This window comes from Ochlerotatus camptorhynchus, unplaced genomic scaffold (assembly GCF_037179485.1).
Source record: "Ochlerotatus camptorhynchus isolate MF236.1 unplaced genomic scaffold, CSIRO-AGI_Acam_v1.1 ptg000367l, whole genome shotgun sequence".
Classification (NCBI taxonomy): domain Eukaryota; kingdom Metazoa; phylum Arthropoda; class Insecta; order Diptera; family Culicidae; genus Ochlerotatus; species Ochlerotatus camptorhynchus.
In genome coordinates this window covers 34,250-52,505 of record NW_027040855.1, presented here as the reverse complement: position 1 = coordinate 52,505, position 18,256 = coordinate 34,250, and the positions used below count along the sequence as shown (strand labels likewise).

The 18,256-nt window shown below is 40.7% G+C and overlaps 1 protein-coding gene across 1 annotated transcript in view; it reads left to right on the top strand.

The window, feature by feature from the left end:
• The window catches only part of LOC135709902 (netrin receptor unc-5-like), a gene marked incomplete at its 3' end in the record, with an annotated part of 243,414 nt that extends 226,441 nt beyond the window's left edge, over positions 1–16,973 (top strand). The window contains exons 5-6 of the mRNA XM_065232349.1: positions 16,082–16,281; positions 16,895–16,973. Of these exons, the coding sequence (XP_065088421.1) occupies positions 16,082–16,281; positions 16,895–16,973 (279 nt within the window). The remainder of the gene's footprint in view (positions 1–16,081; positions 16,282–16,894) is intronic.
• Between the last annotated feature and the right edge of the window lie 1,283 nt (positions 16,974–18,256).

The following is an 18,256-nucleotide window of genomic DNA, read 5'->3' as shown; positions in this document are numbered from 1 at the left end:
TAACAAGTGCTTGTCAGAAAGGTTGAATACTTCACAAACAACAATACAACGCGTCTAAAACAGGATGTTTGAAAATCAATTAATGTATAACTTATTTACAACTGGATTTTTTTTTATTTTTCATGCAAGATGTTGCAGGTGTTACTTGGAACCTGTCTGGATGCTGGTACGTGTTGCTTCCTGGCACGGGATATAACCTCTTGGATGGTTTGCAGACACCGATCGACTTCTTCGAACGACTCCGGTAGGACGTCGTAGTCGATTGCTGTGTCCACACAGCGTTGGTACTGCTGCCAGTTGACACGATGGTAATTTCACCGGGAAACTTGAAACCTATTGAAGATGTTTAGTTCGGGAGTTCCTCAGGGTAGTATTCTTGGGCTAATTTTCAATTCGGACCTTGCTGATTTGCCAAAAATCTTTGCTCGCCGATTACTGACGTATTTCCGCTAAAGGAAGAAGTCTTGATGTTATTTGCATTTACTTGCAGACAAGTTTAGATATTTTCTTTTCTTATTTACAAAAATGGAAGATTTTTCCCAACGCTTCCAAAACTCAACTTATAATATTTCCACATAAGCCTCGTGCTTCCTTTTTGAAACCTAGTAGTAGTCACAAAATCACTATGAACGGAGTTCTAATAAGTGAAAGATAGCATCCATTTGATGACCTATTTCCATCTCGCGTATAATTAATGATATGTAATGAACGATATTTGTAACGGATAACCTCTTTGGCATACTCCGTGTTGTTCGGTCGCGATGTAACTGGAGCAAGTGTGTTTTAAATAATCTAACATCAATAGTTCAAAAAGATTTGAAACTGCACATAGAGCAGCGATACCACGGTAGTTGAACACCAACTGTTTTGCTCCTGATCTTATAATTGATGTAACCACCAACACCATCACTGATGGGAAAAGGCTTTTTTGTTCCTGATGAATGTGGGCGTCTTAGTGGAATACCTGTATAATGAGAGAGAGAAGGATTAGTATTTTCCATTTAATTCCACTACTTTATTTGCTTATCCTTGACAGATACGCGTATTTCGTCTAAAATGTGCAGACTTCTTCAGTGTCTTGTACTAATAGTCGACTACAGTCGAGTATTAGTACAAAACACGGAAGAAGTCTGCACATTGTAGACGAAATACGCGTATCTGTCAAGGATAAGCAAATAAAGTAGTGGAATTAAATGGAAAATACTAAGCGTTTTTGTTGTTTTCAGCCGAAAAGCAATATTTTGTAACAATTTCAATCAAGTAATCTGTTCATTTGATAAAAATTAACGGTCAGAAGTGGGCCGCTTGGATTTCATGATCTATTGTGTATTTCATCTCAAAAACGCATACGCCAGGTAATGCGTACTAACATATGTTTTGCTGAGCGTTTATTCGCATAGCTTGGCGTTAAAATCAGGATATTGTGTTCGAAATAGTAAATATCAAGAATCACGGTAACATTCACAGATTTAATCCGAAGCTCGTTAGATTCAGTGATAGTTAACAGGAAGTCAATTTGGAAGAACTAAAATGTCCGGAAGAGGTGCCCTGGATTTACTGCTGACCTATGGCAATACATTTCCAGGATGTTTTCTCATAGTGGCTACGATTGCGCACGATTAGGTTATATTTGAGAAAAGTAATGGAACTGTGCTAAAAATAATAAAAAAAAAAACAAATCAACTTCCATTCGTTCCTCAGTTTAAATACTTCCATGGCTAAATTCATCCACCGCAGCATGAGCAAGAAACACAGTCAAATTATTATTTTTCTCTTATTAATAATTTCTCTGCACCAACAGAGCAGCGATATTTCGCGATTGTACCATTTATCATCACCGCATTCGGTCCTTATTGGCGGCGGCGATGCAGTTTATTGCTGAAAGATATATTGTACTGCGAATGATGATTACTTCAGAAAATGCAATCCAACCACGACAGAATCGTGTGTTTGGGTACGACGCATTTTCGATGGCAACAATCGTTCCGTCGTCCCGGGAATGCAGCAACTGACTGATGCGTCGTTTATTTATGGACATAATAATTATTAATTATATTGTGAATTACGACTTTCGGATACAACGCGCCGAGGAGTAGGGATTTTATTTGCAACTCGCTATTATTTTTTAAGCCCCACCATATCTTTCCGTTCAGTTTATTGTTGATTGAATTGTGGTTCGCGGCCAGAACCCAGCGGGAACTTGAACGAACGACTCTGTCTTCTGTCTCAAAATGGTTTATGCTTCTATCACCCAAGCGAGCGTACTTCCCTGCACATCATTGACATCCGCCCCGCTGTTGAAGTTTAATGGAAACACAAGTATTATTAAATTATTAGACGACTCTTATGGATAAGGTACCGGTTTTTGCGCCGGAATCTCATATGGGTCTGGGACACTTAAGCTATTTTTGCTCATGTCGCAGCCCTATGGTCGCGCACGTCGTATTAGCTTCAATGATCCCGTCGTCGTCGTCGACTTGGTCAGAGCTGTGGGCTGTGCAACAGTGGAAGGGTGGTACAGATTGGCCCCGGATCAAGCCACAGTCAAATGAAGAGATTACAGTGGAAGAACACGAGAAAAAAGTGAGGCAAATTAATGACATAATAAACTTCATTTATGAAACTCGTGTACCACATCGTAACAGCGAGAGATGAAGACGTCGTCAATTGAGTTAATTTAAAATAAATTTTTCACTGCACGACATCCATGGCAGGCTATAATATACTCCGGGGCAAGTGGGGCACAAGCCTTTGCAGCCTGGTGGGGTGTCATTGGTATGGTTGGATTTTTATTGACTTGAGAGCTGTCTTAACCATGCTAATCGAGCAATTGATGAAGGTTAATGGTGTTTTGGATGTGGGAAAACTAATTTGCCGTAGACAGAAAACCATTCGATGTATAAAAATTGAAATTTCAAAATGATCAGCTATAACTCCAGGCAGTCGTGGTTATCAAAGGCAAACAATTCAATTATTAAAGCAGACCCATGCATTCATATTTCGTAAACCTTATCGCCTGTTGATAGACCGATTTCAATCGGCTATTAATCACGATCCTAGACCGAGTCATGATTTACCAACTGGCGAACAGTCGCCAGATTAATATTCTTCACACGTCAATACACGACCAAACCAGTTGTCCCAAAGGGAAGTCAGCTGTGGCGCTCAAAAACAAATGGCGTTGACAGCAGGCAGCCGTGGTCGTACTAGCATGCCGCGGGTCACCGATTATGGAAAACGTGCCTTCCCTGGCCCCTCATCCCTTCCATTCGACAGAACAAGGAAATCGCTCCAGACAACAATATATCGCACAAGAAGTGTAACGCGCCCGTCAGCCAAACTGTTCCGCATTAGCATCGAACATGCACAAGTGTGTAGATGAACGGTGTCGATATAACTGGACATGGCTAGGTAGATACATAGGTACCTCAGCAGCGCACTTTGGGGCAGCAGCGCCAACGATGCAATGATATATTTGCTGAACGTGGTCGGACTAATCGTTGCGATCATTGGCCAGCGATAGGAACTGGCGGCTTGCCGAAAGGCTGATTAATTACAATTATTACTTTTTCCGGTTGTGGTACAACCTGTATTTCGCACCTGAGGTCCAGTTTCATGATCGATTAATTGTTTTTTTTTTAAATCGCTATACATATCTATTTGAAACAATGTAGCTGCTATCTCAAACGTGCCGATATGGCTTTCCAAAGGAAGACCGTCCCATTAAATCGAACTACAACTGAAAGCGACCCGGATCTGGCTACAAATACCCCTTTATGCTCGATACATTACTGCAGAAGACGCAACAACGCATTAGCATTCGCCGTGTGTCACCCGTTTATGAAATTATGAGCACGTCTTCCAAGATCTTTTGCTGCTGGCACAAAGTGGCTAGGCAACAAATTGATGGAAGGCGACCGGCCAAGCGTATATCAAAGTGATGTATCGCCAGAGTTCGTGTGATCATAAATCATAAGGATGGCACCAAATCGTGCATTTGGGTCACGCCGAGAGCCGCCTAACTGTGGTTGCTGACATTTTGGAAGATGAACTTGAATAGACAAGTTTAAAAAAAAAAAAAAATAACAAGTAGGCTGAACTGATGCAAGAAGACTAAATTCTGTTGTTACGCATTGCATCATATCATTCGTGCAGTTATTATAGATTTGTCAGAAAAGTATGCAGAATTTGCAATGTTTTGCGACATGAATAGATTCTGTAATGTTGTCACCGGAAGATTTTAAAAAGGATTTTGAAATCTTTATGATAGCCCTAGCCCACTTTGAGCTTAAGCTCTGATATCAATTACATATTTTTAAATCTGTCGTAAGTATTCTTAGGTATTTTTTAAGTATTTACAATCCTGGATAATTTTCATCGTAGTGACCGATTGCTAATGTAGTTGTTTGTTGTTGTAACTTGGGCGATTTATACCTTTCCTCAAGTAGAGGAAATGGCTCTAATGTTGGCCTATGGATCTAAGATTGGGCCCATCGCTAAAATTCTGCTATTTATCAATTTTATTAAGATGAACACGTCATTGGGATGGCACCAATGGATTTTTTCTAACTAGTTCGTTTATTTACTAGGCTCAGTCGTGTGTGACACTTTGCGGAGCCAAAATCAGTAATGTTTGATTTACATTTTAAATAGCAGTATTTCTAGGTTAGTATTGAGTACCAATTACTCGTGGCGGGCTCGAGGTTAATGGGTAACAATTTCAATTGGAAGGATCTAGGTAGGAAACTGGTTTCTGAAGCCTCCTTCAGATACTACTCTCGGACGGTTGACCAAATCCTGACTGGGCAGGGGCAAGTAGCACAGGAACAGGAGGATAATAAGACTGGTACACAATGGCGGGAAATTGTTTGGAAAGGAGGGGATAGTCACATCAAACTCTAACATCAGACAAACAAAGGAATTCGTAGATCGCTTGCATGTAGGGAAGATCACGTGTTCCCAATACATCTCTTACTTCACGGAAGGGTTGTCTACCTCGGGCCACTAGGGTATCCAATAGTCGTGCTCTGGAGGCGTCATTACCCGGGCAATACCAAACTGCGTGATCGATGTCATCATAACCGGTTCTGCACCTACATATATTGCTGTCAACGAGGTTTATTCTATAAAGATGTGCGTCTAGCGAGTAGTGGTTGGACATAAGTCTTGACATCACTCGAATGAATCCCCGACTTACATCCAGAACTTTGAACCACGCTCTCGAAGAAACATTTGGAATAATGGAATGTAACCACCGCCCAAGAGAATTATTTGTCCAATCGTTTTGCCAACATAAAAGAGAACTCTGATGTACTAATGGGAAAAATTCATCATGTGAAATTCTTCTATCATAAATCTCGCCTTGTTGTGCGCCCACCTTTGTGAGAGAGTCTGCCTTCTCATTGCCTGGGATTGAGCAATGTGAGGGGACCCATACAAAGGTAATCATATATGATCTTTCCACCAGCAAACTCATCTGCTCCCTTACCTTTGAAAGGAAATAAGATGAGTGTCTACCTTGTTTCATCGACCGAATAGCCTCAATCGAACTGAGACTATCCGAGAAGATGAAGTAATGGTCTATGGGCATATCGGAAATCATCCCCAATGCGAAGTTAATTGCTGCTAGCTCAGCAACATAAACGGAACAAGGTTCCTGAAGTTTCCGAAAGGCGGTTGAGTATTCATTGAAGACGCCGAAGCCAGTGGATCCATCAATGCGTGATCCATCAGTGAAAAATCTTCTATGCAATTGACTTGTTGGTACTTTTCAGCAAAAATGTGAAGAATTGAGATAGGTCGAAGTTGATCTGGAACTCCTTGAATAGCCTGCTTCATGGAGAGATCGTAGTCAATGGGGGAACTGTAGTTAGTAAAGCATACACGAGAGGGTTTATAGCAAGGAAGGCTAATATCCGATGACATATAATTAAGATAGATTCGCACATATCTAGACTGGATGCTCAATTCGAGCATTTCTTCGAAGTTTTCAATCACAAGGTTGTTACTGACACTACATTTAATCAATATTCTTAATGAGAGCTCCCAGAATCGGTTCTGCAGGGGTTTTACGCTCGCTAGGACCTCTAGGCTCATATTGTGTGTTGAATGCATACAGCCAAGGGCAATACGTAAACAACGATATTGAATACGTTCCAATTTGATTAGGTGGCTTTTTCTTGCCGAGTGGAAGCAAAAAGAGCCATGCTCAAGAACTGAAAGAATAGTCGTTTTATATAGTTTAATGAGGTCTTCCGGGTGAGCACCCCACCATGTTCCGGAAATTGATCGTAAAAAGTTGATCCTTTGTTGACACTTTTGTTTCAAATACGTAATGTGGGTACCCCAAGTGCATTTTGAATCAAACCAGACTCCAAGGTATTTGAAGGTTAAAGATTGGGTAATGTCTCTGCCCAAAAGATTTAGACGCAGTTGGGCTGGAAACCGCTTCCTTGTAAACACTACCAATTCAGTTTTTTGCGGTGAAAACTCGATCCCTAAATTTCTTGCCCAGAGAGACAGATTATTTAGGGAATTTTGCAATGGTCTTTGCAAGATTTCTGCACGTGGACCTCTCATGGAAACCACGGCATCATCTGCAAGCTGTCTAAGCGTGCATTGATTATCTAAGCAGTTATCAATATCTTTGACATAGAAATTATAAAGTAAGGGACTTAAACATGAACCTTTGGGTAAGCCCATGTAGCTAATTCTAGAAGTTGTCAGTTGACCTAGATTGAAGGTCATTTGTTTTTCTGACAGAAAATTATACAAAAAATTATTCAAAATACCGGGTAATCCACTACTGTGCAAATTGTCTGACAGTATGTCTATGGAAACCGAATCAAATGCGCCCTTAATATCCAAAAAGACTGAAGCCAATTGCTCCTTGTGTGCAAAGGCCAGTTGAATATCAGATGAAAGCATCGCTAGAAAATCGTTTGTTCCTTTACTCTTCCGGAAACCAAATTGCGTATTTGAAAGTAGATTGTTTGATTCAACCCAATGGTCAAGTCTTAATAGGATCATTTTTTCTAATAATTTCCTCAGGCATGATAACATAGAGATCGGACGGTAAGAATTGTGATCAGACGCTGGTTTCCCAGGCTTTTGAATAGCTATTACTTTAACCTGTCTCCATGCTGGTGGAACTATATTGAATTCCATTAATGAATTATATAGGTTAAGTAATCGTCTTTTAGCGATATCGGGGAGGTTTTTTAGAAGGTCGAATTCGATCATATCGCTTCCCGGAGCAGAGTTATTCGATGAAAGAAGTGCCATTGAAAATTCCAGCATTGTGAATGGTTCATCCAGAGAACCGTTACTTCGGGCTGTATCCCGTAAAGTTGGTTGTGCTGGAACAGAATCTGGACAAACCTTTTTAGCGAAGTCGAATATCCATTGGGAGGAGTATTCTTCACTCTCATTGGAAGATGAGCGGTTTCGCATACAGCGAGCCTTTTTCCAAAGCGTTGTCATCGAGGTTTCTCTAGAAAGTCCCTCGATAAAAGTACGCCAGTAATTTCGTTTCTTTGCTTTTAGTAAGTTTCAAGCTTTAGATACTTTTCAAAAAGCTCAGATCTTTCATGTCTACGATAATCTTTAAAGGCATCGGATTTCTCAAGATACAACTTTGTGCATTCGTCATCCCATCCAGGGGTGGCGGGTCTTCTTTTGAGCGATGCACTTGGAACACGTCGTTTCTGAGCTTCTAATGCGCTTTTGTAGATTAGCTCGGTAAAGAAACGATACTCTACCAGTGGTGGTAGAGGATCGGTAGAATCAATGCCAAGAGTTACCGCCGATACGAATTTTTTTCCAATCAATGTTCCTCGTGAGGTCAAAAGGAACTTGAATTGTCTGATCTGCTTTTAGACGACCACTTTTGATTGAAATAATAATTGGCAAGTGATCACTACCATGGGGATCATTGATAACCTTCCACAGACAATCCAATTCCATGATAGTGAGTTAGAGCACAAAGAAATGTCAAGACGGCTCTCTCGAGCAGGAGGGTTTGCTATACGTGTTGCTTCACCAGTGTTCAAGATAGTCAAGTTGAAATCGTCGCACAAATCATAGAAAATACCCGCTCTATTGTCATCGTATGATTCGCCCCAACCAGTACCGTGTGAGTTCATATCGCCCAGTATTAGAACTGGAGATGGAAGGATATTAACTGAACTCCAAAGCTGACGGCGGTTTATGGAAGTCCTTGGAGGGACATATACAGAAGCTATGCAAAGATCTTTGTTCTTCACATTTATTTGGCAAGCGACAACTTCAATGCCTGAAATTATTGGGATTGAGATTTTATAGAAGGAGTAGCACTTTTTGATCCCCAAAAGTACGCCACCATATGAATCATCTCGGTCCAGGCGGATAATGTTAAAATCGTGGAAGTTTAGTTCATCTTCAGAACCAAGTTTCACAGAGTGCAAATATATCACAATCAGAATTGTGAATCAAATACTTGAACGAGTCTAATTTAGGTATTAAACTACGACAGTTCCATTGTAATAAAGTGATCATATCTTCATCCTCACTCGACGAATTATCCATCGAAAGATATGAATTCACCAATGAGGGGCCATGATGCAGTCAATTGCTTGAAGTAGTTTCCGACTATAGGAACAAGCAGGTCAATAAATGCTGACTATGGCTAACCGAATACCCTACCCAACCCTCCAACTCCGTAGCACTTATGAGGGTGTCGCTAAGTCGGTGGCCTCTCGTTAAGTAAGTACTACATCAACATTTCCTTCCTTATTCCTAGTTATGGTAAATATGGGCGTGGCCGGGAATAGCGACAGTCATGCTTCTGTTACTCTTGTTTAGATTGGAACCAATGTTTACTCCCCAGCATTATTCCTGAGAATAACTGAGAATTTCAGTAGTCTAACTGAGAATTTCAGAAGGGACATGAGTGTCGCTAGTATCCAATCTACGAAGTATATCATAACAACGCTAACGCTAACGCTAACGCATACATTGCTGGATTACGCCGTACTGACGAGAAAGTTGCGATAATCCCCCTTATTCCTCGCCGCTAGTAAAATGAGGTGACTCATTGTCACTAGTGAGGTGACAAAAGTCATCGCGAGTGAGGTGACTCTCCGTGCAAATCAAATGGATAATCATTTCACTTTTGTCACATCACTCGTGACAACGAGTCTCCTCACCTCACTCACGGCGCAGAATAAGGGGAATGTTTTTTTTTATCGTAGGACTACGTCTTTGTGGAATATACTAGGCAGAGTATTCTACGTGTTGCAGAATGCATCGCACGTGTATCTGATTAAAGATGTAAACCAGTGTAAATAAATAAATTTTAAAATTTTACCTTGATTTCAAAAGTCTGTAAATATCTGTGAAAAAAACAAAAAAGTCTGTAAATGTCTGTAATGAAAAAAAAATGAAAGTCTGTAAATTCACAGACATGTCTGTAAATATGGCATTTCTGATACTGAGGTTCAAAACAAAAAAATTGTGTGACAAAATAGTGTCAGGTTTTAAACGAACATAATTTCATCATTTGTTGATAGATTTCCATTCTTTTCACACGGTGGAGGCGAACCAGCCCAAGGCTGAAAGCCTCTTTAATAAAGTTAAATAATAATAATAATTCTTTTCACACAATGTGATTCAAATCTGAAGTAAGATTTGTTTGGTATACAAATTAAAGTAATTTATCATTAGTAAACTATTGAAATTCGATTGATATTTTTTTTATTTGTTATATTTGGCTGGGATGCCCTTAATGTGATCTATGTGACTATGTGACTATGTGACTACTACTAGGTTGCAAAAAGAAAGCTCTAGGCTTATGTGGGAATATTATAAGTAGAGTTTTGGAAGCATTGGGAGAAATCTTGAGACGATATCTAAACTTGTCTGCAGTCTGCTATAAATAACACTAAGACTTCTTCCTTTACCTGAAATGCCTGTGTCATCAGCAAACAAAGGTTTGTGGCAACCCTGAGGCAAATCAGGCTGGTCGAAGTGAAAATGTTATACAATTTAGGCCCAAGAATGCTACGTTGAGGAACTCCTGCTCTAACAAGTAGTCGTTCAGATTTGGAATTTTGATAATTTGCCTGCAGAGTTCTGTCAGTTTAATAATTTTGAACTAATCACATAATATAGAGTGGAAAATAAACTTCGTGCTTCAGAGTACTTCAAGGGAAGTTCTAAGATAATCTAAAACGTTGTAAAAAACTTTATTAAAGTTCTAGGAAATGTTGAAAACATATCCAATACTGTTTTTTTGAAAGCGTCGATCCGCCTTTGAATTAGTCCTAATCAATATGCAAAGTCGAATAAGTCCTCATCAAGTTCTGAAATAATATCTAAAACTCTTCATTTTAATTTTGTTCGTTGGAAGATCTTCAGAAAAGTTCTAGTTTAACATGAAAATTGAAATATTTCCCTATGGACTTTACTGAAATCCAAAAAATTTTGGTTTGTTATTCCTTCCTAATAAGCCCGTCATATTGGAAACATATATGAGAGACGACATTTAAAATTTAGAATTCTTGGAGATCTGCACAATGTGATCTTTCTTAACTTTGCTACTTAATAGAGCTTTGATCAAGTGGAGGCCTTTGGAATAACTCCTGGTCAACCCACTAGCTTTACATAATATTAAAGATGCATCATTTGAATAACTGGAAATGTGTTATCAATCTGAATTCTGTAGTTTCGATAGTACTTTATTTATTTATTTATTTATTTATTTTATTTACTTGTCTTCGTATAATAAAATCGCACAGACAGAATTATTAATGTCTAGTTAAAGAACTAATCCTATTTTTAAACATGGTTTTCGAAACATTAAAATCATAATCTTCACGCGATTCGTTGAAATGACGGCAGCAAACATCCAGTGGATTGTTTTGACCGTAGACTGTACGATGCTGAGGAATACGGAGAAGGTCATTTTGTCGCGTCTGCCTAGCCGGTGCATTGAACTGGATTTTCCCTAGAAGTTCAGCACAATCTACATTGTTGTCCAGAATGTCGAATATGAACAGCCGTTGCAGAAGAATCCTTCTATCAGCCAATGTTGAAAGACGAATTAAAGCACAGCGATCCTCGTACGGCGGAAGAACAACCGGATCGCTCCATGGTAACAGTCGTAGAGCGTAGCGGACAAAGTTACGTTGAATCTTTTCAATGCGAAAGCAAAGCGTGACGTGATACGGTGCCCATACTAGAACGCCACATTCCAGTATGCTACGCACTAGCGAACAATACAACGTTTTTAGACAGTATAGATCCTCAAATTGCTGCGTGTTGCGCTTGATGAACTCTAGTATCGCATATGCTTTGGCGATGGTTGATGCAATGTGCTCGGTGAATTTCAGCTTACTGTCCAGTATTAATGCAAGATCCTTGATTAATGACACACGGTTGACACTTGAAGCGTTCATCTTATAATCGAAAATGGCAGTTGTCCTAGATCGGTTGAACGAGATGATGTTACATTTACGAATATTCACTTCCATTCCGTTCCGTTCCGCGCAACAATCGACCATGGAGGTTATCAGGCGGAAGAATTTCAGGTCATCAGCGGACATGTACTTCGGTGATCTGATGAGTCCGCACAGATCGTTAACAAACAGCACGAAAAGTAATGGTCCCAAATGACTTCCTTTGGGAACCCCGGAAGTAATTGAAAATGTTTCAGCCCAACGCTCAGACAAGTACGATTCAACCCATTGAGTAAACCACTGAAAGAATCCCATGCGTTTGAGTTTTTCCACTGCCAGTGCATGCGGCACTTTGTCGAATGCTTTAGAAAAGTCGACAAAACATTTGCATCGACCTGTTGTCGCTTTTCAAGGCAAGAAACAGAAACGTAGCACATCAGGTTGGTTGTTGTTGACCGCTTCCTGACAAATCCATGCTGACTCTCTGATATCACATGTTGAACGTTACGATACAAAGAATCATGGACAAGACTTTCCAAGACTTTAGGAAAGCAACTCAAAATCGAAATTGCACGATAATTTTCGACGTCATTAACATTACCACTTTTATGAATGGGAGTGATGGCTGCAGTTTTCCATTTGTTGGGAAATATGCCCTCCGAAAGAGATCTGTTGAAGAGTATACTCACAGGCAAAGCGATTGACTCCGCACACCGATTGATGAAGAAAGGTGACAGACGATCTGGACCTGCTCTTTTCGAAGTGTCGATACAAACCAGCTTAGCAAAAACATCTTGCCGAGAGAAGTTGTAGACGGTTACGTTCAAGTCGTAGTGCGGCAAATTGCTCAAGTACGATTCAGTCAAAGGTGGTCGGTTATTACTTTGCATACTTTGAAAGAACGCCGAGAACAGATTTGCAGATTCTGATGGAAATGTTTGACAAATTAAAGGTCTTTGAAATATTTCTAGATCAATCAGCGATCTGTAGAGAATATTTTGAATCATTATCTGAGTTATTGGACAGTAGAGATATTCAGAATATTGTTTGATCAACATGAAGTTATGCCTACCAGAACATCTTGTCTTTGGGTACGAAAAAGATCTCGTTGGCTTCGTACCACTCCAGGACAACATTTGAATTGTGGCACGAAGCTAGATCCAACCAGAAGATCGTTGGGCCCTCGTGTTGCTTCAACAGAGAAAGCAGACGCTTCTGCAGACACTCCTTGAAGTAGATATCCCCGTTTACAGTCCTGGTAGTCACGAACGGCGTACTCCGTTTGCCACATGAGCTGATTGCTTGCCAATTCATGTATTTCTTTGCAAACTTTGAAAGTTTCTGCTTCCTTACTTCCTCCGGAACATCAAACTTGTGCTGGGCGATGTAGAACAGTAGCCCTAGAAGCAGCCGTAAATCCACCTTGACGTAAGTCTTATCATCCATGATGAGACAAAGAGGTTTCGTCAGCATCTGGGTGTACAGTTTCTGGGTCCGTGACTTTCCCACCGTATTTTGCCGTTCGTCAAGATTTGGAGCCTTCTGCACTTTGTACGTATGCAGTCCTTCTCGGTCTTTGGCTCTCTGAATGAAAGACTTGGACAGATTAAACTTTTTGGCCACATCCCTGACCGAAGCATTGGGATTCTGCTTAAACACTTTCACGACACGTTTGTGATCCTGATCACTAATAGAACATCCATTCTGACCGCATTTCTCCTTCCGTTCGAGGCTCAGAGTTTCGTAGTAACGTTTAATCACACGACTTACCGTTGACTGCACGATTCCAAGTTGTTTTCCGATGTCCCGATGAGAGAGTTGAGGATTTTCCAGGTGCTTGCACAAAATCAATTCGGGACGCTGCTTTTCGGGTGGCGCTATTTTTTCCAACATTCGAAAAACTGACAGTGATAAATATACAGTGTAAACAATACACTATAAACTACTTCTACCCAAATTTTCAAGAGAAAATACCCAATGGGTAATTTTCTACAGCGTTTTTCCGTGATATAATTTGATGTGGAACACACTTTATAATTTGATTTGTTGAACAATTCAAGATCTTCAGAATAAAACACGATCAACAAAAGTATTTACAAAATATCCAAACGACTTTATTTAGGTATTTGATCAACTTAAAGTCTGTGAAAATATTGCTGATTATTCTGCAATCCTGAGAAATTTTCTGAGAAACATGGCTGGAACTATTGGCCAGTTATAGATCGTGAGAATATTGCCAAAATATCCAAAGTTCTTTACGCTGGCCTGTGAAAAACTTTAGGCTTTTGGAATAAAATATAACTATCCTGCTATTTTGAAAAAATATCAATATATGTATTATTCTTTGGTATTTTACCTCTTATGTCATGCTGGTCTATAACAAATTTTGGGATCAGTTCAGAATCAGGTATTCATTAGTTTTTTTTTCTCCTGCTCGGGTGACCATCGGTTTTCGGTAGTGTCAAATACCCTAAGATATGGGTATTTTAGGAACGGGAACAACGCGTAGATGTCAAAAATCGATATCCGACGCTATGTTGGAATCCACGATGGTGGCCATCGGGTTTCGTAAAAAGTATCAAATACCCTAATATCTGGGTATTTTCCGGAACGGGGACGACGCGGAGATGCTGAAAATCGATATTCGATGCCGTTTGCAGGCCATTTGACACTTCTTCTGCAATCGGAAGCCACCATCTTGAGTTTCAAGATGGCGCTGGACGTCGATTTGTGGTTTCTTTATGTCATCCCGATTAAGCAAAAACACATTGATCGATATTTGATAGTATTTCACAGTTTCTCTGAACTAAAGCCGCCATTTTGGATTTAAAGAGGGCGTGACATCAATTTTCGGCATCTACGTCTTATCCCCATTCTGAAAATAACCATACTTTAGGGTATTTGACACTTTCCCGCAAATCGTAAGTCGCAGTCTTGGATTTCAAAATGGCGTCTGATATCGATTTCCGGCTGCTAGATGCCATCCCGATTAAAAAAATACCTATATTGATGGGTATTTGACAATATTTCCCACTGGTTCTGAAATCGAAAGCCGCCATCTTGGATTTCTAGACGTTACCCTGATTAAAAAAAAAAACGGTATGGGTACTTGATAGAATTAACAACTTTTTCTTAAACCGGAGGCCGTCATCATGGATTTCAAAATGGCGTCGGATATCGATTTCCAATCTCTAGACGTCACCCCGGTTCCAAAAATACCCCTATTGAAAGGACGGCATCAGCATTTCCCACTTTTTCTAAAAAAGGAAGCCATAACCTTAGCGGCGCCGGTGTTGTAGAAGTAAGCGTGATTACCTCTCACCCTAGCAGGCCTGGGTTCAATCCCAGTCGCCACCGCCAGGATGTTCTGAGGCATATAATTTATGATCACGCCTTCCTTCGGAAGGGAAGTAAAGCCGTTGGTGTGGGAGCTGCCTCCCTGGCGTCGGTAGCATTGGTGCTCAGCACGGAAAACGAGATCAACGAAAAACAAATCAAGGAAAAAAAAAGCCGCCATCTTGGATTTCAAAATGGCATTGGATATCAATTTCCGGCTTGTAGACGCCATCCCGATTCCAAAAATATTTATATTGATGGCTATTTGACAATATTTCCCACATTTTCTGAAATCGGAAGTCGCCATCTTGGATTTCTAAATGGCGTCGCATATCAATTTTCGATCTGTAGACATCACACCCATTACAAAAATATTAATATTGATGTGTATTTGACTGTATTTCCACTTTTCCTAAGTCGGAGGCCGCCATCGTTGATTTCAAAATGGCGTCGTGTATCGATTTTCATCCTCTAGACATCATTCCAATTCCAGAAATACCTTTATTGATAGGTATTTGACAGTATTTCCCACTTTTTATTAAACTGGAAGCCACCATATTGGATTTCAAAATGGCGTCGCATTTTAATTTTCGATCGCTAGACGTCACCCCGATTAAAAAAAAAAATACCCATATTGATGGGTAAACAAACCACCCGACAATGATAAATTTGACATCCTCGTGCACAGATCTATGCGGATACGCTTAAATTAAGCGAGTGAGTAATCAACAAGAGTCATAAAAACTGCGCGAAATTAGATCTAACAGCTTCGCTTAAATGACAATGAAAGAAGAAAATTTCTTCTTTCATTGTCATTTAATGAACACGAGTCAAGCCAAACCAAACAGCACGAAAACTGATCGAATGTGGTTCTGTTGATATCGACGGGAATCTGCTCGAAGAGAAGACAGAATGACTTTCAATTGGAAGTGATGGTTTACAGCTTCATCGTCACATGACGATTTTCGACTGAAAGTGACTTTGTGGGGGTCCTGGTCAGAGCTCACCATAGCTGGATTAGTTCGATTTTTTTGTCTATTATTTTGAATATGTTTTTTCCATTTCCAGCAACTTTTCAACAATTTGAAGCTTATAGCGTTTTCATAGGCTTATTTAAAAATTCTGGCCAATATAATATAAGGAAGGAGTCGTACTATGAATCACATGTACTACCTTGATACACAAATCTTCTTGTCGATATTGCATCAACTAATCATATGAAACAAATCCGTTGAAATTGTAATGCACTATCATCCCTCCAAATCCAATTAACACAAGCGTTTTCTCCATCCCCTCTTTCTCTCTTACAGATCTGAAAAAGAATTTCATCCTCCACTCGCCAAAACTGCGTGCCGAGACTGGCACAAAGCTGGAAATTAAATGCACTGCCCCGAAGGGCTATCCAAAGCCTCAAATCACGTGGTTGAAAAACAATTTCACCCTTCCCAGCAGTCCACTGCTCACGTTCAACTCCGAGGGAAACATCCTGATAAGCACCGTAAAACTACAGGTGCGGATCCACTGGCTGCTCGTACACACATGCAAGCCATGCCAGCCCTAAAATCCTTTTCCCTCCTCCATCCAGATGTGCTCTTAAAACCTATTAATATTCAATATAACACGCGTCCAATCACCTCTCGCAGTCCCGGTCTATTCCGAAGTGGATAAATTCCCACGTACCCGGGATTCGGTAGACTGGTTCAATGGACTTTTCTAATGCCCACAAGAATTCCACTATTGAACCAGTCTAACCTTCCCTCGACCATACAAACAACCCCCCGTTCCATCGATCCGAAAACCTTTGACCGAAACCATAATAAAACTTTATTTTATTATTTCAATTTCACCATTTTCTGCCCATCTCCGGTTCTCCGTCGGACATCGACAACGACATCAACGACGACGCGGTTGGGGAATTTTATGGCATCCTAAAACAACAACTTTCCGGAATCGGCGGCGTGCAAATCTCTCCCACCGGAACGAAACCCGAACCACTGACAACGGACGACGGATCCCGGCGGTGGACAAACTTGTGAATCCACATTTTCGCTGCGGCCACGGACGACTGTTGGAATGTTGGTTTTTGTCCCAAAACCCCATCTCCCGTGGTTGGCTCTCTTCAGGACATCGGAAACTACACATGTGTCGCGGAGAACATCGCCGGCAAACGGACATCGGAACCGATCGAACTAATCGTTTACGGTAAGCTAAAATCGATAACCCAAAATAAAAATAAAACGAGAGTTTCCCTCTAGTTCGGCCGCGTTGGCAAGTCACATGGATTGTTTGGTTAGGAATCGGGGTGGTCGGAAGGGAAAAGCAAAGTTTTAAGTGCACAGGATTTGATGGCGGAGTAAGTTTTTTGGTCGGGCATCGGTGGAAAGTGAAAATTGAATTCCAATCGGTCAGCAGCAGCGGCGCGGTCGGAGGGGACAATCCGATGTTTTAGTGTTTTATGTCGTCGACTTAGCACGGGACGATTTACATAAACAGTTGACCATGTGATTCGATTCCCATGCGTTGGGATTAGGTTGTAGTGTTTTTTTGTTGTGGGTCTGATTGCTTCTACAATACTCCATGCAAAGAGTTTGTTTGGAAAAAATTCTGTTGTTTCCAAGCAAAAATTCCTAGATTGTACATCTAACGCCTCAATTAAGAAAAGCACTAAATACAGGACAGGCGTAAAACCAAGTTGGGTTAACCATGAAGAAGATGAATAATCTACGTACCATCATCCCCCCCGAGGTATCCAGAAGAAATCGAGTGTGAAAATTATCGATAAGCATAAATTAACCACGGCTTCGCAGACACATGATTCACGACTGGCAAAAGGTCATCTAAAGTTTAACAAATTCATCGACGTGGAAATTATTGCAAACATTTCTCACCTTTCCTGGTGCTCAAGCAGTGGACCTACCCTCGCTGTACATGAACAAGTACAACTAGGTCTAAGCCTACACGACGCGCCGAGCACCAAGTGAAGATGAACACCATACTGCTGCTCATCCTACGGGATTGGTCCCGACCGAAGAGGTTGTTGGCAAAGGCAGAGCAGGGCTTGGCATTTGAAATCAACTGAGCGACGACGACGACGACGACGACCGACCCAGAGAGATGTTCACGTCGATAAATTTCCCATATAACAATGAAATTACATGCGAATCAATGCTGCTGCCTCCCCCTGCACTTCCAGTTGGACTGAAAATACGAATGAATCTTACACACAACTCACATTGCCTTCTCTGTTGGGTGATGATGGGAACGTGCAAAGAGAACGTTTATCAACGGACTACACGTGGTTGTAGAGAGAGGTAGAGCTAGGTTCCTTTTAATATTATCGGCCAGCAATCCTTTCCAGCTTGTTTCCGACGAGGAGAGATACCTTCTAGCGAAACGATACGGTTCCGAGTGAAGGGTGAGTCCAAACTGGACGGGAGATTTATTGCTAGAGGAAATTAATTCTAAACTAAATTCGATTGCATATT